This window comes from Trichomycterus rosablanca, chromosome 5 (genome assembly GCF_030014385.1).
Source record: "Trichomycterus rosablanca isolate fTriRos1 chromosome 5, fTriRos1.hap1, whole genome shotgun sequence".
Classification (NCBI taxonomy): domain Eukaryota; kingdom Metazoa; phylum Chordata; class Actinopteri; order Siluriformes; family Trichomycteridae; genus Trichomycterus; species Trichomycterus rosablanca.
Window position 1 is genome coordinate 47683733 of NC_085992.1, and position 23215 is coordinate 47706947.

At 39.2% G+C, this 23215-nt stretch overlaps 1 protein-coding gene across 1 annotated transcript in view; it reads left to right on the forward strand.

Moving 5' to 3' along the window:
- fam13a (family with sequence similarity 13 member A) overlaps positions 1 to 23215 on the forward strand; it is a 108303-nt gene that overhangs the window by 70671 nt on the left and 14417 nt on the right. Inside the window, exons 12-15 of the mRNA XM_062996241.1 lie at positions 4297 to 4471; positions 6554 to 6618; positions 7627 to 7663; positions 16107 to 16218. Of these exons, the coding sequence (XP_062852311.1) occupies positions 4297 to 4471; positions 6554 to 6618; positions 7627 to 7663; positions 16107 to 16218 (389 nt within the window). The remainder of the gene's footprint in view (positions 1 to 4296; positions 4472 to 6553; positions 6619 to 7626; positions 7664 to 16106; positions 16219 to 23215) is intronic.

Sequence of the window (23215 nt, forward strand, 5' to 3'; positions counted from 1 at the left end):
ACCAGGGACAAGGCGGCAATTCATTGTATTGACCACTCACCATTTAACCCTAGCATTGAGATCTGGGTTAGAATCAGCAGCTTCAATTTTTAATACACTGTTTTACACAATATATGTAGTATTAGGGAGCATTCACATGAGAAGCAGCAAAACCACTTTTGCGCCGGCTGTACCGTTGTTTCCTATGGAGTGAGGCACACTTTGGCACGGCACTCAAAGTTCACCTGATTGAACTTAGACCCAGTTTGTCGCTGACCTTTTCAAAGCTCCTCCAATGAGACGAACTGTTTGATATGACGCGGTAAAAGCGACTCGGATCATACGAACAAAACTTAACGTGACTTGTTGTACTAAAACATCAAGCGAGGAATTTCATTAGTGGAGAGAACTTATGATCAGTAATAATGAAGAGAAGTTTAGTGCTTCTGTCTCCTTTTAATACATTAAACCATGTTAAGCTTTTTTTTTTTTTTACTGATAAATGTTTTAGACACAATTTCTCAGAACCTCGAGCTGGAACACAAGTTTAAAAGTGAAACCGTGAGGAAAATCCAGATAAACACAGATACATGTGGAGCTTTCAGAGAGGATCTGACGGTTATTTCACACTAATGTATATTCATGTCGTGGTCACTTTGATGACGTTTTACCGCACCGCTCAAACCAAGTGGCGATTGGTGGTGAGGCTCGCGGTTTTGCCACTTCTCATGTGAAAGCACTCTAATGCTACATTACTATTCACTCCTCTAATAGCGGCTGCTGCATAAGTGGTGTGAACAAAGTTCTGTCAGTATTTGACTTGGAAAGGGGAATGTTTGTGGTTCTGGACCTTCCTGTCATCTCTCCTTTTTTCTGTCCTCTAAACACGAGATTGGGGGCAGGCAGGCAGTCTGGTCTGGTGACACGGACACTTCTAAACTTCGGCAAGCCAGATCGAGAGGAACATTGTCTATTTATTTAAGCTGCTAGTATATTATGATTGGCTGAGAAAATTAAAAGGTTCTGCCAAGTTAACAGCGTTCCCGTTAAACCTGCCTACAGCTGAAATAACAGTAAGTCGTAAGGGACCTGTGTATCAAGAATCAATGATTTTATGGTGTAGAACGTTCTAGATCTTTCCTTGATCTTTGGCGTGGCCTCCTCAGTCCTCTCAAGTGATTGGGATTGACAGTAGGCGGTGACTACTCTGTGCCCATAAGGTTGTGCTAATTTGACTGCATTCCATAAAATGGAACAGTGGACACATGGTGGACACTTAGTTTCTTGGGACTATACCAACAACAAATAATATTTATTTACTAGTGCACACAGTATTAATTTAATGAGCTCCTAGCTGTAACGTGGGGCTAAGACGGGACAAAGGGGTGGACACACGCAAAGATGTACAAATAAACTAAGATTTATTAATAACAAAGACAGAACAGAGGAATACAAACTAGCATACAGGGCTAACAAGGCAGACAGGGCTAACTAGGCTAACAGGACAAACAATGCAAACAAACAGGGCTAACAAGGCGAACAAACAGGCTAAACAAAGACTAAACAGGACTGAACATACTAAACAGGCTATCAAGGACTAAACAAACTAACAGGCTAACGAGCTAAACTGGCTAACAGGGTTAATGAACAGAACAAACAAAACAACCAGACCGGATAAGACAGACAGGAGCAAGGGGTTAAGCAAAGTCACAAAACAATAGTCCCCAACCAGCCTTTCCCAGCTCCTCTCTTAAATATCCTGCAGCAGGGGCTAATTAGCCCAGTGAACCAATCATAAGAGGGGAGCTGGCTGGAGGCTGATTGCTGCTGAAGAGAGAGGGGTGTGGCACACAGAAGCACACAGAGGCTCTAATCGTGACATTAGCAAATATTTAAGATGATCACAAAAATGCTGCAACTTTCATGGATGATTTTTCAGCTGCTAGTTTCAAGTTGACATAAAGGTTAAAAAGGCCGTTTTCTTAAAACCATCTACCAATATTTTTAAGTCTAACACGTGTCAGCCAAGGAGTAGTTACAGCCCAAACAAGGTTATTTACATACAGCGTATTTTTACCATCAAGTATTTGGACTCAAAGTAAGATCATTCAGACATTAAACGGTTAAGAAGGTAATTTGTTCAAATGATCACCAGCCAGAAACAAGGGTAAACAAGACAATTTGCAGCGACTAAAAGACTACTGAACATGGGAAATAATGTCATACTTAAGCAATTTCTATGTTGCCATGGGTAAAAACATTGGTAAAAAATAAGCAAAAGTAAGAGGATTTCTTCTTACATGGCAACCTTCTAGCCCATGGTGATATATAGCTGGCCGTGTCTAATGTCAGCTCATCCGTGTCAGCCGTGTCAGCTCATCATCTAAAACTTAATCCCAGCAAGACAGAGATGTTGCTCATTCCTGGAGATCTGTCTCCAACCCAGGACCTAGTCATTTCTCTGGATGACTTCCAGATTAGACCATCTGATAAGGTAAGAAGTCTTGGTGTTGTCCTGGATAACCAGCTGACCTTCTCTCCTTATATAGCCAACATGACGAGATCGTGCCGGTTCCTCCTGTACAACATCAGGAAGATTCGGCCATTTCTCTCCAGAGAAGCTACCCAGATTCTGGTGCAATCACTTGTAATCTCTCGGTTGGACTACTGCAACTCCCTCCTGGCAGGAGCTCCCATGTCCACGATTAAACCCTTACAGCTCATTCAAAATGCAGCTGCCCGTCTGGTCTTTAACCAACCTAAATGCTGCCACATCACCCCACTGCTGCGTTCTCTTCACTGGCTTCCTGTAGCTGCACGCATTCAGTTTAAAACACTGACGCTCGCCTACAAAGCCAAAAATGGACCAGCCCCAAGCTACCTTCGGGGTCTAATCAAACCCCACTCTGTACCACGCAACCTCCGAGCCTCTAGTCTCGCTCGACTTGAGCCTCCATCCAGGACTAAAGGAAGACAAGCATCAAGGCTGTTCTCTGTTCTAGCACCCGAGTGGTGGAACGAACTTCCTCTGTCTGTCCGAGTCTCTTGCTGTCTTTAAAAAACGATTAAAAACCTTCATCACCTTTTCACTAAACACTTGAGCTGATTTGTACTTATTTACTAACACTTTATTCCAATCTTTTCCATTTAAAAAAAAAGAAAAAAAAGGCACTTTGGTTCTAACAGGTTTTAGCAAAGTTGTGTTCTTCGACTGTTGTCTATCTAAACTTAAGGAATGAAATGTTCACTATGGAAGCACTTCTGTAAGTCGCTCTGGATAAGAGCGTCTGCTAAATGCTGAAAATGTAAATGTAAATGTAATGAATATCTTATTTGCTTTATGTATATTTTACCCAGCTTATTATCAGAAAATCCACAGTGTTACAAGTGTATGTAAACTTTTTTACTGTATAATAAAACAACAGATTCTCTTTTTGTAAGGCACCATACATTTTCAACAGGAGATAGTCTAGGACTGCAGGCAAGCCAGTCAAGCACAAACGTTGTGTCTACAAAGCCACACTGTTGTAGCGCGTTTGGAATGAGGTCCGACTATCTGGAAAAAGATGTCGCCCTGATGGCAGCATATATTTATCTAAAAGCCTAATGAAAAAGCCACTGTGTCAATGGTACCTTCACCTGAAACATGGACTCATCTAACATTTCCACTGTCTTTCGTTCCATTTAAGATGAGCGATGGCCCAGAGAATTCAGCCGTTTTTTGTGCAGAATTGATGTTTAGCTTTTTCTTTACCTATTTTTTAAAGAAACTATCATGCTATGGGCTCTTAAGTTCTTCAGAGAATTGTTGTCACTTTCCATCATTAACAAATGCGACCTGAAACTCTTTTATGCAAAGAGAAATCCATCTAAATCTCCTATTGAAATTTTATGCTGCATCATGAAGAGGAAAATCAGACAACATCAGTCATAGACTTTTGAGCAGCTGCAGTCTTGTATCAAGTAAGAATGGGCAAAGATTGCAGCAATTAGTGTCTTCAGTTCTGATTGTTCTATGGTTGTTCACTGATGTTGGTCAAGAAAGCCTCAAATGATGTTCCAGTTTATTCCAGCCTGTTCAGTGAGAGTTTTTTTAAACCGACCGTTTCTTAATGTCTTGATTATGTGAGTCTTGACTGGATGTGGGACTTTGCTTTATGTACAGGAAAGGGCCTTCCCTAAACTGTTGCTGCAACGTTGGAAGCATATCATTGTCTTTATATAATTGATTATTACACCTGTTAGTAATTGTTGTGGCAGTGGTGTCTCTGTTATTTTGTGAACATTGTGTTTAACAGAGACCTGTTTATTTCTCAGGAGTGTCACTGATAAGGAGAATATTCCATCTCGTGGACTGAACAGCATCGGTACCATTAGCACCAGTGAGGAGAGCGGGAGAAGACTGGCTGGTCCTGAGGAACTCTGTAGGACCAGAAAGCCCAAACCCAGTCCCACATTCAGCCAAGACTCACACAATCAAGACTCACACACTGTGAGTACCTCTATTTATCAATGTCCAACTCGCTGATGTTTTTCTCTTATTCTTGTCTTCATAAAAGTTCAACAGCAAGTCAATTTCTTCAGAAATAAACTCTCTACTAAGGCAGAGTTAATCTGCTGGAGTTCGGCTTGGTTTACCCTTGGTTCTGTTTTTAAAGCAGTCATTCAGCCCGTGCAATTGACTGCAGTATAGAGAGAGAGAGGCTGCGGGCGGAGATGTGGTATGCACTGAAGAACGATAAGGAAAAAAACAGACCCAGACTGGCCAGCCATAATTGCACCAGCAATCCTTACGAAGGCGAAAGCTCGGCCGGCAAAACAGTCCAGCTAAATGGCAGGCGGTCTAATAAGGCCTCAATTAGTGCAAGCTTTTATCTAAAGCTAAGGTTTTGTTGACATGTTCTGCTCAGATGTTCCAGCGCTCTCACTAACAGTCTGTTACATGCATCAAGCCCCAAAGAAAAAGAAAAGAAAAACAAATGGACCGTAAGCTTTCTTGTTTTTTTAGTCTATGCTGTTATGATAGACTAGCTTTTTTATTACGTACAATCATTTTGATTGTACACTTTATCTTGTGCAGTGCCGTGGTAAACGTGTTATCATGAGCGCAGCATGCCAGCACAAACAATTATCATTATTTTGAAGCCTTTATCTCGCTCTTTAGCTTCATTTGTTTTGGATAGCAGACTTTTCATGTGTATCAGTTTTATTTAATCAAACAGGGACCCCCAAAATGGGCGTGTATGTGCCGGGGTGCCACAGGTTTACTTTTAAATGTACATAGTTTTCAAAACCAATAGGTTATACCACACAAAGTTGAAGTGGAAAGTAGTAGTTGTGTATAGTTTATTTTTTTAACCCATTTAATCTAACACATCTCAAAGTAGTAATTATTCCACTGAAGTTGGTTGAAAACAGCATTTTTGTGGTTGTTAAGACAGCGTGCACGTGCATCCTTTCTGACCTTGAGTCATTATCTTGCTGTCAGTAAAACGATTCGACCTTGAGACGAACCCAAACAGTTCACAGTGTCTTTACATGGAGTGTCCCAAACTGGTGTGTCAGTTCAGCAGGAAAAATGTATGAATTATTACCATTATTATTATTACTATTATTATTATTACCATTATTATTATTACTATTATTATTATTACCATTATTATTATTACTATTATTATTATTACCATTATTATTATTACTATTATTATTATTACCATTATTATTATTACTATTATTATTATTACTATTATTATTATTACTATTATTATTATTACCATTATTATTATTACTATTAATATTATTACAGTTATTATTATTACTATTATTATTATTACCATTATTATTATTACTATTATTATTATTACTATTATTATTATTACTATTATTATTATTACCATTATTATTATTACTATTATTATTATTACCATTATTATTATTACCATTATTATTATTACTATTATTATTATTACTATTATTATTATTACCATTATTATTATTACCATAATGACATAACCCCCAATCAGTGAGATCCATGGTTCGAATCCCCAGCGGCGTTATTAGCCGGTTGTGCGTCTATGAACAGACACAGTTGACTATATCTTAGGTGGGAGGGCGTCTTGTTTGGTGTGTGTTCTTAGATTGCGCTCAATGATCCTGGGAAATCCTGACCAGGACAAATATGTGGTAAAACATGAAAATTAAATACACTGAAAATGAAAAGTCTGGGTGCCACTTAGCATTGCACATTGCTAATAACTTTCAGATAAGCTTGCAATTAAATAACGTCTACTATTTTGGTTCCCACAGAAAAATAAGGTTTTTACAGCATGATGACTGATGAAACACAAAACAGTACAGTCATCTACATATGTATGAGCAATTATTCATTTTAAATACAAGTTTTAGGGATTTTGGAATGCATCTTTGATTCCTGATGCATTAATTGAACCTAATTGAAAAGTCTTCTAGTACGATATCACATAGGAAAGTACAGGATAAAATATGATCTAGTGTATCGTTCTGGTTATTAGACCTGACTGGACTGGTATTGTGATTTTTTTCTTCTCTATTTTAGCACAATGGCTCATCTGATCTGCATGACAAACACATGGCCAGCAGTGTGGAGCGTACTGATAACAGGTATTAAATATAAAACATCTTTATTACTACAATGTAATGTAATATCAACGTGCTACAGATTACATGAGTGTAGATTTGCACTTTGCTTCTGATTACAGTCTGTTGTTGATTTTAAAAAGGCCGTGTTCTCAGCTTGTGTATTTGAATATTATTAAAATATTATTTAGCATAAACTCTTATTATTAATTGGATACACATTCAATTCCAAATCCATAGACAATAATATGAAGTTGCCCCCCCCCCCCTTTGCAGCTATAGCAGCTTCCACTCTCTTGGAAAGGCTTTTTACAAGATGAAATTAGACATTTAAATTGGATTTGAGGGCCTGCCTCGCAGTCTCTATTCTAGTTAATCTCAAAGATTTTCCTTCAGTGGTCTAGGACAATCCCTGAGAAACAACTCTATAGCATTATCCCTCCTTCACCAAACTCTAAAGGTAACGGTCTCCTGGCATCCACCAAACCCAAACTCATCCACCCGATAGAGATTCTCTGCGTCACAGAACACGTTTTCACAGCTCCAGAGTCTTGTGGCATTGTGCTTGGTAATGTAAGGCTTGTATGCAGATGCTCAGCCATGAAAACTCATGCCGTGAAGCTCGAGTCTCCTGAGTTGCTGTGGTTCCTAAATGCTTCCACTTTCCCACTTTAGGGTGCTTGATTTCAAACACCTGTGGAAATGGGAGTGAATAAAACACCTGAATTCATCAATAAAGAGCTGTGTCCCGATACTTTTGTCCATGTAATATACTTTATATCGTGAGCAGTTACTACAGTGCATCATTTTGACAGATTTTCCTGTATTGGTAAATAGAAAATGTGTAATGTATAATATTTAGTTTGTATAATATTTAATGTTTAATGTATAATATAGATTTTACTTCAAAATTCAATGGATCATCTGTGTGTGGGGGGGGGGGGCATTGTGACCCTAATCAGGTGATAAACATACATGATGAAATGTAATACATGATGAAATGTAATGTGGTTCATTTCTTCTATTCTCCAGGGATGTTCAAAAAACTAAGGAACTAAGTCGTCCCAAGGTAAATCACTGACCTTTGGTTTTAACTATTAGTTCTTTCCTCTCTGTTCTTTTTGCACCCTCATTTGTTTTGTTATGCCCTGTTATTGTGGCTTATGTGCACGTAGACGGGTTCATAATGCAATCAGTGTTGAAAGTGCTCCTCGGCTGTCAGGCTCCATTAGTTTAATGTAGTACATGTACACTATATCAGACGTAAATAAAAGCAGAGAGCAGTGGTTTGCAAATCCTGTACAAACATTATAGTGCAAGATATTTAATGTTTCACATAACTTTTTTCTTTTTTTTATTCCGAAATTAAAGCTTCATGCTGCAAGTACTTCTCTCTCTATTGTGTCTAGTATCACTTAAATATTTAAGAAATTGCAATAAAGTGCATTAAGGGCAAGGCTGAAATCCATTACAGAAAGCTGTAGATAGATGATAGATAGATGGATGGATGGATGGATGGATGGATGGATGGATGGATAGATACACTGGACACAAGGCAGGAAAAGCCTGGACAGGGTGCCAATCTATCGCAGGGCTTAGGCCACCCCCCTCAAAGATAGCTAATAATGTCTGTGTAGACATGGATCCCATTGGTAGTGAGACTGCATCACCTGAGTTCTTCAAACTTATTGTTTCTGCACTAATTTATTTTGTTTTATCACTTATATACAAACTCTAGTGGAAAGTCGTCCTAGAAAAGTAGTAGTTGTTATAACCGCAGTGGTTGGGGTGGGGGGCTTTTAACTCCATGTTAATGGCCATGATTTTGAAATTAAATGGTCAACAAGGTCAGTTGTCTACATACTTTTGGACATACACTGATCAGCCATAACATTAAAACCACCTCCTTGTTTCTACACTCACTGCATTTTATCAGCTCCACTTACCATATAGAAGCACTTTGTAGTTCTACAATTACTGACTGTAGTCCATCTGTTTCTCTACATACTTTTTTTAACCTGCTTTCACCCTGTTCTTCAATTCTGATACTAATATAAAAATAATACATGTAGGTTTGCATTTAAAAGAATGAAATGCTGAATTTGTGTCAGAATTAAATATAAAGGAGCTTGAAACGCAATCAACTAGAAGCAGGACTACATTTCACCGTGTTCTGTTTTAAATGTGATTGCATTTTAATGTGGCACTAATTTCTCTCCATAAGAACGCGACATTGTTTTGTTTAAGCAAAAAAAAAAAAAAAAAACTACAAGATCTTCCTAAAGTGATTTACAGGGACCTATATTACCTATTTCTATACCTACAGCTATTTTATAATACGTTAAAAACGTCCAGTCAGCAGTAGCCATATACGTTACTGGCATCATGGATTTGGGTAGGGACTCACAGACATACTGACCTGATCGTATGGTACAGTCCGTTCTGAACACACCGTCCCAACCTCACATATGTTTGCTATGCATTCATAACATTACTGCACAGGTACAGAACTGTACACAGAGGACACTGCCTCAGCGAAAAAAGAAACCTCACATCAAGAGTTCTGATTTTAAGATCCCTACAGCTGTTTACCAAAACATATCGACACTAGCATAAATATGAATGCATCAATACACATTCTTTAATTTAAACCACACCGGTGCTGATTTGATAGTATGATTAGGTAACTGTCTTGATAAAAGTTGTCGATCTTCTTACTTTAAGCTTTCTGGTGTTTCAGTTACACTGTTTATTATTAATATATTTCATTTATCCTGACCTAATTGATTTGAAGGAACCAAGGGCAGTTGTAGCCTAGTGGTTAAGGTACTGGACTCGCATTCGAAAGGTTGCTTTGTAGTTCTACAATTACTGACTGTAGTCCATCTGTTTCTCTACATGCTTTGTTAGCCCCCTTTCATGCTGTTCTTCAATAGTCAGGACCCCCACAGGACCACTACAGAGCAGGTATTATTTAGGTGGTGGATCATTCTCAGCACTGCAGTGACACTGACATGGTGGTGGTGTGTTAGTGTGTGTTGTGCTGGTATGAAAACACCTCACTGTCACTGCTGGACTGAGAATAGTCCACCAACCAAAAATATCCAGCCAACAGCACCCCGTGGGCAGCGTCCTGTGACCACTGATGAAGGTCTAGAAGATGACCGACTCAAACAGCAGCAATAGATGAGCGATCGTCTCTGACTTTACATCTACAAGGTGGACCAACTAGGTAGGAGTGTCTAATAGAGTGGACAGTGAGTGGACACGGTATTTAAAAACTCCAGCAGCGCTGCTGTGTCTGATCCACTCATACTTGCACAACACACACTAACACACCACCACCATGTCATTGTCACTGCAGTGCTGAGAATGATACCTATACCTATACCATAATACTTACTCTGTGGTGGTCCTGACAATTGAAGAAGGGGGCTAACAAAGCATGCAGAATAACAGATGGACTACAGTCAGTAATTGTAGAACTACAAAGTGCTTCTATATGGTAAGTGGAGCTGCTAAAATGCACAGTGAGTGTAGAAACAAGGAGGTGATCAGTGTATACTGTCACAGTACTGGAAGTCGCTTTGGATAAAAGCGTCTGCTAAATGCTGTAAATGTAAATGTGTTATATTAGCTGTGTCGAGCTATTTAAACTGTTCTTGTTTGATTGGTTTATTGCAAACAGCTGAACGTTTGTACATTTTTCTAAGAAACCTCATTTGCGATGAGTGTTGAATCATTTCGATTGCAGATGTACGTGTTTGTGCTGTAAGCAGTTATTAGTGCAGCTTATCTTCTGGGAGGATCACATCGAACTGGGCTACTGGTGATTATGTAACTAGAGCAGAGCGACCAGTAGGCCAAGGACTGTAGCATGGTCATGGATGTTTAGCTGCAATCGCATCACTCATCATTCAGGCTCCTATTCATCAAGTGATAAGATTAACATGAATGATCATAAGGAACTAAACTGCATAATTAAAAGATGATGATGAGATTGTTAATTGTTATCATGTGCTGATGATTGCCCGGAACTCAGTGAACTGTCTGTTGTTGATCTCCAGGAAACACATTATGTTAGGAACGGGAATTGATTAAATTAAGTATCAGGTGCTGTTAATTACAAGGTCAGATGCAGAACTGCCAGTGCAGTGTTTACAAGAATAAACCTCCCTGCCTTTGTGATTGTAGATCTGTATAAGAATAATACAGAAGCTTAAAGGTGCAAATCTTATCTGTTAGGGATGGCTTGTCCTCTATTTCTGTAGTCTGTTTCTGATGTGATACCAATATCAAAGGGGTGCCACAGTGGCTTGTTGGGTAGCACTGTCGCCTTATAGCAAGAAGGTCCTGGGTTCTATTCCCAAAGACGTGCGAGTGGGGTGAATCGGAGATACAAAATTGTCTATGACTCCATGACTACACTGATCAGCCATAACATTAAAACCACCTCCTTGTTTCCACACTCACTGTCCATTTTTTCAGCTCCACTTACAATATAGAAGCACTTTGTAGTTCTACAATTACTGACTGTAGTCCATCTGTTTCTCTGCATGCTTTGTTAGCCCCCTTTCATGCTGTTCTTTAATGGTCAGGACCCCCACAGAGCAGGTATTATTTAGGTGGTTTGATTTAGGTGTGTTGTGCTGGTATGAGTGGATCAGACACAGCAGCGCTGCTGGAGTTTTTAAACACCTCACTTTCACTGCTGGACTGAGAATAGTCCACCAACCAAAAACATCCAGCCAACAGCGCCCTGTGGGCAGCGTCCTGTGACCACTGATAAAGGTCTAGAAGATGACCGACTCAAACAGCAGCAATAGATGAGCGATCGTCTCTGACTTTACATCTACAAGGTGGACCACCTAGGTAGGAGTGTCTAATAGAGTGGACAGTGAGTGGACACGGTATTTAAAAACTCCAACAGTGCTGCTGTGTCTGATCCACTCATACCAGCACAACACACACTAACACACCACCACCATGTCAGTGTCACTGCAGTGCTGAGAATGATCCACCACCTAAATAATACCTGCTCTGTGGTGGTCCTGTGGGGGTCCTGACCATTGAAGAACAGGGTGAAAGCAGGTTAAAAGTATGAGAACCGGAGCTCCAGTTTTCTCCCACAGTACAAAAACATGCAAGTGAAGTAAATTGGAGATACAAAATTGTCCATGACTGTGTCTGATATTAAAAACTTGAACTGATGAATCTTGTGTAACAAGTAATTACCTGTTTTGTCAGAGATCTAACCAAAGTGTGTAAAATCCTAATCAAACTAAAAAAGAAATTAAATTAAGTTTGAAGTTCTGGCTGAGGCCAGTGCTGATCCGATATTAAAATCCTTACAGAAACCGAGCCAACTCCCTTCAGGCAAGTTATGCAAATTGTAAAAGGTGATAATGGCTGATAGCAGAGCTTTGGGTCGCATGTTTACGTGCACGATATGCGCGTCCATTTATTTAAGACGTTTACGATCCCGCAGTTAGTCAATGGATCGTATTGCAATGTATATCATGATTAATGAGTTTTAAGCTGTGCAGACTTTCAGACCAGTATCAGCCCTAAATCTTATCTTCAGTTTTAGATCGGGACATCCGTTTATAAAACTAAAATCCATTAGGTTTACACTGACATCTTTTCATCCAGTTTTGAATCTGAATCCAAAATTATAAAAGTATAATAAACAGAAGGTGCTCGGGTGCTGCAGCAATCTAGTATACAAGCCCATCACTACTGAGATCCGGGCTCCAATCTGAGCAATGCTGTTGGCCTGCCGGGCGTCAACACATACCCCTTCCACAGATGCGGAAGGGAACCGGTTCCAGTTCGTGAACTTAATTGTAAACCGGTTCCGCATGTTTCCACCGAATAAAAAGTGGTTCCAGACAGGGTACATTCAAATCAAAGCATAATGTGGCTTGTTGTACTAAAACAATGAGCGATGAATTTGGGCAGTACAGAGCGCTTATAACCAGTAATAACAGAGAGAAATGTAGTGTTTCTGTGTCGTATCTTTAGTACATTCAGCCACGTTATGCTTATTTTTTTACATTAAACTTTTTCTCTCCCGAGAAGCGGATTTAGAACCCCGAGCTGCATAAACGCCACACGTGAAGTAAATACAGTGTCGTGGAACTTTGCTGAGCAAATCCGCTATTTGCACCAAGGGTCGGGGTGAGAGTGAAGCGCAAAATGCTTCTCTATGAATGCACTAAAGAAAGCAACAATGGCGACCTACACCAATCACCAATAGAGGATCGATGCTTTTTGCATAATAACGAACATCTGTAACAACAGCACAAATGCTCTCAGGTAACCTTCATGCTTTGCCATCATGTTACCACTCTTTACTTTCTTTAGTAAACTTTCATGATTGGTTCCCAAAACTGGTGGAAACGCGCGTCTTTAAAAAACTCCAAGGTTCAAAGAAACCCGAACAGAACCGGTTCAAGAACCAAGGTTCTTTTGGTGGAAAAGCGCTAACAGAGATGATTGGCTGTATCTGAAGAAGGGTGGCTGAAGCCCTGCGATGGTTTGGCACCCTGTCCAGGGTTTTCCTGCCTTGCGCCCAGAGTTTTACAGTGGAACCGGACCAGCTGTTACCTTGACTAGGACGGCAGTTGATGATAATGTAGAAAAAATGAGAAGAATAAAATGTGTACAAAAACCTGCATAAATAGATTTGAAATATTAAAATTTTTAAGTGAGACTGTAGTACCCCGGCCAGTTGTCTTGTCTGTAGTAATGACGGGCGCAGGGCAGGAATATCCTGGACAGGGTGCCAATCCATCACAGAGCTTCGGTTATCTCACAACCAGGCATAGCCTAATCATGTCTGTAGACGCCCAGCAGGTCTGTAGCACAATTGAGATTTGAACCCTGGATTTCGTGTGGTTCAGTACTACAACCACTAATAATCACCGTCATCATAACAGCCAACAGCAATAATAATATTGTAGCAACTGGCTGGTTTGCCGTTATAATGGGCAAGGAGACGTTTTCCCTCCGTGCATTATCAGCCGTGGGAGTCGGGTGTCCCAGAATGCTCCACGGCCATGGCCGATGCATTTTAGGAGATAAAAGGTGGGTTTTAAGTTTGGAATGGCGTGTTTGCTTCTCTGTACGTAGTTATTGTATGTTGATGTGTTCGTTAGGTGTGTTGCGTTTGATGGGGTAAACCCACTTTGAGCTTGTTTAGATATAGCGGGAGTGGTCTGTTCTAGCCTCTCCTTCATGCTCTGTAACTGATGCAGAAGCTGAAGAGTGATAAAGAGATAAAGAGTGCTGCCTCCTGCAGTTTTTAAAGTGCAGAAATGCCTCGTTCTTCCTCGCCAACACCACAATATTTATTACTAGGGCTGGCACTGATCCGATACTCGAATATCGGAAGGAAAAAAACGTGTAATCCGATCCGATACTGTTGCTGTTGCTTAATGTAAATAACACTTAATGTAAATAACACTTAATGTAAATAAGGCCATTGTTTGTGTATAAAACAAATAACACACAAAGATACGTTCCAACAGAGTGCCGTTAATTTGCCACTCACGCTTGATGACTTTTAACATGTGCCACTAATCTACAACTCATCCGCAACAGCCATTCAGAAATTAAAACACACTGATATACTTCAACTTTTAGCATTTAAAAAAAATCATCTACTACTGCCACATCTTAACACACTGTTTAAACCCAATAAAAATCATCTACTACTGCCACATCTAAAAATAATCTACTACTGCCACATCTAAAAATCATCTACTACTGCCACATCTAAACACACTGTTTAAACCCAATAAAAATAATCTACTACTCCCACATCTAAAAATCATCTACTACTGCCACATCTAAAAATCATCTACTACTGCCACATCTAAAAATCATCTACTACTGCCACATCTAAACACACTGTTTAAACCCAATAAAAATCATCTACTACTCCCACATCTAAAAATCATCTACTACTGCCACATCTAAAAATCATCTACTACTGCCACATCTAAACACACTGTTTAAACACAATAAAAATCATCTACTACTGCCACATCTATAAATCATCTACTACTGCCACATCTAAACACACTGTTTAAACACAATAAAAATCATCTACTACTGCCACATTTAAACACACTGTTTAAACACTAACAATCATCTACTACTGCCACATCTAAAAATCATCTACTACTGCCACATCTAAAAATCATCTACTACTGCCACATTTAAACACGCTGTTTAAACACAAGAAAAATCATCTACTACTGCCACATCTAAACACTGTTTAAACACAATAAAAATCATCTACTACTGCCACATCTAAACACACTGTTTAAACACAAGAAAAATCATCTACTACTGCCACATCTAAACACTGTTTAAACACAAGAAAAATCATCTACTACTGCCACATCTGCTGTTATGAAATAAAACAAACTAAATAGTTTCCCGTTTTCCTAATAAGCGTGCTTTGGTTTTTAATCATCTAAAAACGTGACAGAACTTCAATGGAAAACCTCAACTCTGCGTCAGTTGTAATTGGTCCATCGTGTTTGATTGACGTCCACATCTTCCAATTGTAGACACTTCTGTTAAACAAGCCAAAAATGCTGCTAAATGTTCTGTGTGTAATAAAATAAAAACAGCAGTTGTGTATAAGTGTGATGTTGTAGCTTCTGTATTTATTCCTTTAGAATATTTGTTTCACAGTCTGAGCATCGTTATTTAGATAGCTAGTTTAACCATGGTGCACTGAGGCGTGTATTATTACTGCTTAGTTGTTTGAGAGGAGAAATGACCGTATCAGATTGGTATCGGTATCGGCAGATATTCAATTTGCAGTATCGGTATCGGACATAAAAAAAGTGCTATCGAGCCAGCCCTGTTTATTACTATTATTCATACATACAGACATGATAGTTTGAGGCCCTGCAATGGATTAATGTGCTGTCCAGGGTGTGTTACTGCATTGCACCATGTCATGCCAGAACCGAAAAACATGAAAATGAAATGAAAAAAGTTATGAGAGCAAAAAATCAAGAGTCATGCGTGTAATAACAGAAGTTGAGTCAGTTTGAGCATGCAGCACACACTGAACACGCAGTCGACGTGCCCTTTTTTTTTAACCTCCCCGTTCTGTTTCCCCACCCCTCTTTGTCCCTCCACCCTTCCCTCCCTCTTCCGTCTCCTTCAGCTTCTGACACAAACAAGTGTAGAGCAGCTCAACAGGGAGCTCAGAGAGAGAGAGAGAGAGAGAGTGTGTGTGTGTGTGTGTGTGTGTGTGTGTGTGTGTGTGTGTGCTCTAAAAGGCAGATGGAAGGATGTTTTTCTGACCAGCATGGACGTGCTGATCAGCAAGCAGGGGTTTGGCTTACAGATCCCGCCCCCCTTCCCCAGAGTACACACCCTGCCTCAGGGTAGGCTGGGCTCAGAATAGGCTGTGCTTCACCGAACTTAAGGAGCACCCAGCCCCTGCTCTGTCATATTTCAAGCACTGATATTTTCTCCTGCAGACGCCTAAAATGAAGATCCAGGAGGCCATCAGCGGCTCGGAGACCTCGGACAGCTGCGAGGACGTACCCAGACTCGACCTGTCCACTCTAACGGAGGACAGCAACTGGGGAGGTCAGTCTCCGTGCTTTATGTTTATCTCTTTCTCAGCACATGGGTGCCAGCTGCAAGCATGCTGCACCCACTTTTGTTTGCAAGACATGCTGTGGACAGGACCGAGCTTCTGTTTCACACAAACAGATCGAGGTTTTTGCTCTTGTAACTGACTGATTAGAGAGATCGGAGCTGCTGATTATACGGTTGTGTTTGTGTTCATGACAGAAGTGACTCTTTAATTCCTGAGTGGCTGCTAGGACCTGCATTAGAGACCTCAGGGGCATTTTAATGAGACTGCATTTAGGTCATGAGAGCTTGTTCCAACTGCCTCCATGTTTTCCTCCTTTCTAGGGTAGCTAGTGCTGCTCGTAGGGCCAAGTACTGTGGCATGTGATACTGTGGTAGCTGAAGACATGTTTACTACTTAGGATTTGCTCTAGCTTTGTAGAACTAGCAAAACACTGACGTTCAGAAGGAAAAAGGAGGGAAAATTAAACTGCTGCAGAAATGGTAAGCATAGGCATCTGAGGATCATCAGAAAAGTTCATCACAATATTTAATTATTATTATTTTATTGTCAGACCAAAAACAACATTGAATTACTTGTTTTAATGACATTTATTTAGTTTTCCTGTTCTGCACAATATATTGGGCATTTATAAAGATAAATGTCAGTAATACCTGAAATAAACGCCAATAAAGAAGATGTAAAATATATATATATATATTTTACATCTCTATATATATATATATATATATATACATAAATACAGACCAATATCAGATTCGTTAGTCATGGCACCATCATGATACAATAATATTGACATTTGCATATCTATCTAGTCAATCATGTCTGTGTCAATGCCCTATTGGCCGATAACTACTGAGATTTAAACCCACATCTTGGCGGTGGGCTAGCATAATAAACCACTGCACCACCCGAGCAGCCTACAAAAATATCATTTTTAAAAATAGATGAATGATATCATAGATTAGATAATTATATATTAATAATTATATCTACAGTATTTATTTCTATATTTATTTTCCTGAAATGTTATCCTGTCAAACCAAATGGCGCATTGAACCAACAAGTGCCTTGGTCAGGATGGTAATAAAGAACCCAAAGGTTAAACTAAAAGAACTAAAAGAAGATTTGGATGGCCAGCTATGTCTGCACCCTGTGAATCAGGCCTTTGCTGCTGAGTGTCAGAACAGACGGCATTGTTGAGTAAAAGTCATATGACCTCCTGCTTGGACTCTTGCAACATAATGAAAAAAGATTCTGTGTTTTGATGACACAAAAATGAAAGAACAGCAAGCACCGTGCCTTGGCGGGTCTGGCTGGTATCATTACTTTGGTAAAACATCATGGTGGTGGTGCTGGTGGCATCATGCTGTGGTGGTGCTTCTCAAGGACAAAGTGTTTGGTAAGAAACAAAAACAGACTTAAACTACATCAAACCTTTGTGTAGAGACCTGAAGATGCCAGTCCACAGATGCTCACCATCTAATTTATCGGAGCTTGAGAGGATCAGCCGTGAATAACGGGGTAAAACGCTTAAATACAGGGAGAGATACTTAGAGATACAGTGTCTAAGAAAACATGTAGCTGTAATTTTAATTGAATAAAGAGTCTGAATACTTTTAAATAAGAATTCAGCATGAATTAAATTAGTATAATTATTATAATTACAATAATAATAATTATTATTATTATAAAAAATAAGTACAAGTATAAATTCATTTCAAAAATAATTAAAAAAAAATGTTTTTTTATAAAAACAATATGAATAAAATACATGTAAAATTACTGTTCACCAAAATAATTTATTTAATAATAATAATAAAAGTTAAACAAATAATTAATGGGATGACCCTGTACAGGGCACCAATCCATCACAAGGCTTCTGCCATGTATGTGAAGACACCCACTGGTGGGATTTGAACCCAGATCACAGCAGTGGTGGGCTAGGGTAATAGACCACTAAACCACTGTGCCACCCAAGTGCCCATGCTTAGTTATTTATTAGTGTTTAGTTAACTGGTTTAATTGCTGTTTGTATATCAGTATATCATCATCATATCACCCAGATTGCTTGTGGTTCCTGTTTTGTTGGCATTTATTTGATACACACTAGAACGATGCAATAAATAATTGGTCATACTGGTAATAACAGCACTGCTATCAGTATTTTTTTATATCACAATATAGAAAGCATTCCAGCCACAGGTTTTATGAGGGTACTGACCAAGATAAGATTTCGAGCATGGCATTGGCATGAGTTATAAAGCACTGGCACCTGTGAATACTCATCACACTCATGATACAGATCAAATATTAAACACGTGACAGTTAACACGAGCCGTATCATGATAGCAGGATCTGGAACGATATGCTGTCTCTGTCCATGTTTTACTGCAAAATGTTGTAGAAAGTCACAATTCCCACAGTGGCACGAAATGCAGGAAATCTGTCGCCTTACACTTATGGAATGAATCGGAGTTATGGATGAAATACAGACCTGCATGTGTTTATATATAAAGGAGCTCAGTGAGCTGCAGCCACCATCACATACCATGATTTTATCATCGTGGAAACAGATAAAGCAGAGCTGAAATATTGTGAAATGAAATGTCTGTGTCGTCTGTCGCTGTAAGACAATACTGTACAAAAACACTCCTCACTTCCTAGAGTCGAGCTCTTTTTGTACAAGGCTGCACGTTGCAAACATGCACAAACATGCACACACTCTCTTTCTCTCAATTCAATTCATGGTGCTTTATTAGCATGACAAATATTCACATTTGTATCACCAAAGCTTCTTAATAATCACACACCACCCACACTGTCTGACCCAAGTTCAAATGAAAGATGATTCTTAATGTTTTGTGTAGCAGTGCGTCACAAAGTCGCAATTCAAGCGATTGGCTCCGGTAGATCCTGGAAACCATCAAATTCAAATGTCAAAGGAAGCTTTACTGGCATGACAGTTAAGGACATTCGTATTGTCGTATTGCTGAAGGTTATTTACAGATTTAGGAAAAATAACAATAATATAGTACAATATATACAAAATAGTTACAGTTATATTTTTATTTTCTTTTATTAGGATTTCTAACATCATGTTTTACACTTTGGTTACATTCATGACAAAACAGGTAGTTACTGGTTACACAAGATTTGGTATGGTTATTATAATGATTATTATTAATGATTGTTATAATGCATTATTAAGTGTTCAGCAGTGATTGGCTGATATCTAATAAAGCGGTTGATGCTCTTACCTGACAGGTGGCCCATGCCGATCTCTCTCTCTCTCTCTCTCTCTCTCTCTCTCTCTCTCTCTCTCTCTCTCTCTCTCAGTTCAGTTCAATTTGCTTTACTGACATGACAAATTCACATATTTGTATTCATATAAGCATTCATATAGTATATACAGAATAATCCATAAAAAAAAGAACAAGTATATACATATAGATAAAATGTTAAAGGAAATATCATTGTGTGTGTGTGTTTGTGCACGGGGGGTGATCTGGTGTTTCACTCGTGTACATATACATTCTCTCTCTTTCACACACACACACACACACACACACTTCCCAAACCCTTCCAACCAAGACCTTGGTGTGATGTAAATCTTGCCGAAACTAAATCCTGCAGTCTGTTTCTCCTTTTCTTCTTCGCCAGATTGAGAATGCAATTTGCCCTTTACCATGTAGAGCTGTTAAAGCAGAGCTGAATGGCCAGCAGCAGTATCGACTTGCTATCTTAAATATGTTTATGTTTTTTTTACCAGACCACAGAATGATCTAGCACACTCAAGGACACTTTAAACGGGTGTCACACTGAAACACACAGCAACACTGCCAGCATTGCCAAAAACACCACCCAGAAGTCAGGCATGATATTTTAGTCTTGCTATGATTTATGTGCATGTTGGTCACCAGAATATAAATCTTCGTTTACTCTCTTTAGTATAAGCGTGTATGTATGTGCCCATGGTCACAGAAATAAGGGTTTACTAATCACAGTACATTGTTCTGGACCATGATCAAAACTTGATATTGCAAAATAGTGCAACATGATCAAGCAGAGTATTGCAGGGCAGAAGTCCATAATCGAAATGTAATACTGCAGGTACAGTTTACACAAAGCATGACACTGCAGTTAAATAGTCCATGATCAAAACATTACATTTAAGAACATAGTAAAAATGCTGGACCATGGTCAGTGATTGTAGTGTAATTCTGTGTAGTATAATTGTAGTGTTAAAATACATTCATTAGGTCCAGGATCAAATGACAATACTATACAGTGATGGTCTTTTATCAACATATAATACTGCAGAACAATGGGCTACAATCAAGAGATAAAATTGCAGAGCAATGGTCTATAATCAAAACATAATACTGCAGAGCAATGGTCCATGATCAAAACACAGTACTGTACAATGAGGGTCCATAGTCAAAACTTAATACTGCAGAACAATGGTCTATTATCAAAACCAATACTTCAGACCAATGGTCCATAATCAAAACGTCATACTATGGGACAATGGTCCATGATCAAAACCAATACTGCAAGACAATTGCCTGTGATCAAAAGGATAACACAGCTGCTCTTTGTCTTGCTCATTGTCTTTGAAGAGCAGCATCAGAGAGAACTGAAGTTCATGGGAGTTTTTCTAAGCTTCCCTGGAGAGAGACTGGACAGACAACAGAAGTGCCTGCAGAAATAGAAACGTAGAGGGCGGTGGAATGGGCTTGGGCACGGTGGGGGTCAACCTTTGTACTAGTGCGGTCAGTGCCAGGGCTATTTACAGTGACTCACTTTGATTGGGAGTGACAGCTTTCTGGTGCTTACCCATGTATCTCTGCTCTTCATTCTTGAAATAACTGGCTCGTTTTCACCTCTTTCACACGTGCGTCCCTCACTGCTTTAAAGTGAGATTGCGTCACTCTCAGTTAATTTGCCTGTTTCTTTCAGAGGGGGATTTGTGCTGCTAAAGCCTTTTCTCATCACTTATTATTCAGATGATCGCAGGTCAGTAAAATGTAAGTAGAGTAGTAAGCTTGTGACAACACTTTATTGGAACATACACTGGTTGGACCTGGCCACTCTTACATTTCCAGGGTGACGTAGTAGTGCTTGAAAATTATATTTAAGATTATTTCTAGTCCTCAACAGACTGAGCAAAGCTGCTACTTCCATTTTTTACAGAAAAAAGTTACATGTAGGGATGTAACGATACACTCTACCCACGATTTTTTCCTGATTTTTAAACTGAAATTGAATCAAATTATGACAAAGTTTCCTTTTATTATTTTTCTTTAAAAAAATAAAATAAAATACTGTATTTGTGCTTATCTTTTATGTATCTAAATAATGTCATTTTATTTCTGAAGTAGGTACAAACTATGCAAAACAACTTTGAATTAAGGCCAATTTGGCTGAAAAACCCCGAATTTGGCAACCAGGCGTATAGTGCCAGTGACGTCAACCAGGCGAGGTGAATAGCGCCAGTGCCCTCTGCTGTTTAAAGTGAATATCGATTCATTTTTCATGTCAAATCAATTTGAATTGTGGAATTTTTAAATCGGTTATTAACTGTATAGTGGTGAATTGTTACATCTCTAGTTACATGCTATTCTAAAATACTAAGGAAGAAGGTAGCACCTGCTCATAGAGTCAAACTTAATTGACTTGATGTTATCCAACCATGTAGTAGCTAGTTAATTAGATTACTGGTACAGTCTAATGACTTTACCTAGGGGCAGTTTACTCTAGTTAAGCTGCTTCAGTTCTGTTATCCAATCCAATCAGGTGTGTTTTTGGGATAATTAGATACAGCAAGGCAACCCGTGCAAACCGAGAATGCCCTTATCTAATGTCAAGCTAAAAAGAATAGCTACATAACAAGATCGTTGTTTATTTTCCAATAAATGCTAAACTTTATGTGGAACAGTAGATATAAACAGTTACTGTTTTTTAAAAAGTGCTCTGTAATATTTAATTCAGGAATAATTATACTGTGACAGATCGAAAGTCACAGGATCAGCAGCATCCCAGCTCCTATACCCTTTACCTAATACAGTGCCTACATAGTACAGACATTATTATTGTTGTATTAATTGTATACTTTAATTTTCTTTTAGTGACTGTTTCATGTTGGTCAGGCTTTAGGTGGGTCTAAAGCCTATCCTGGTAGCGCTGGGTACATTATGACACCCCAAAGAGTGCAGGAGCTGTGTGACAGCCAGATGTGCCTGTTATTACAATTGTTATTAACTAATTATTGTAATTACCAGCTCCCAGTCTAGAAGGGAAATGTTTTTTTTATGATTTTAGTGAATCATTTCTAAATTCCAACATCAGTCCTTAACTTAGATATAATCTTATCACTACCTGTCTTCTTAACACACTGTAGTTAAGTATGTGATTTAAAACACAGCCTTCAATTTATCAACAGCTCTACAAACTAGTTTGGCCTGAAATAAAAAAAGGAATAATTGAAAAAAGGACTGTCGCCGCTCAGGTGGCGCAGCGGTAAAAACACACACTGGAACCAGAGGTGGGATCTCGAATACATCTTATCTTATCTTATCGATCAGTTCTGCCTGCCGGCTAAGGCTGAGCAGCCACATGAACAACGATTGGCCTGTTGTTCAGATATGGGCGGGGCTAAGCCGGATGAGGTCTCTCTCCCATGACCTCTGGTGCAATTACGACCTCTGCTGGCTGATTGATGGCGCCTGCACAGAGATGAGAAAAGAGTGCTCTCAGGGTGTGTCTCTCCGTACACAACGCTGAGCTGCACTGCACTCGTCAAAGTGTAGGTGATAAGATGCACACAACTGCTGCCCACGTGTCGGAGGGGGGCGTGGGTTAGCTTCGTTCTCCTCAATCAGAGCAGGGATCGGCATTGTGGAGAGGACGCATGTCGCAATCAGGAAATTGGACGCGCTAAAAAGAAAGAAAAAGGGAAGAAAATGCATAAAACAAAAAATATAT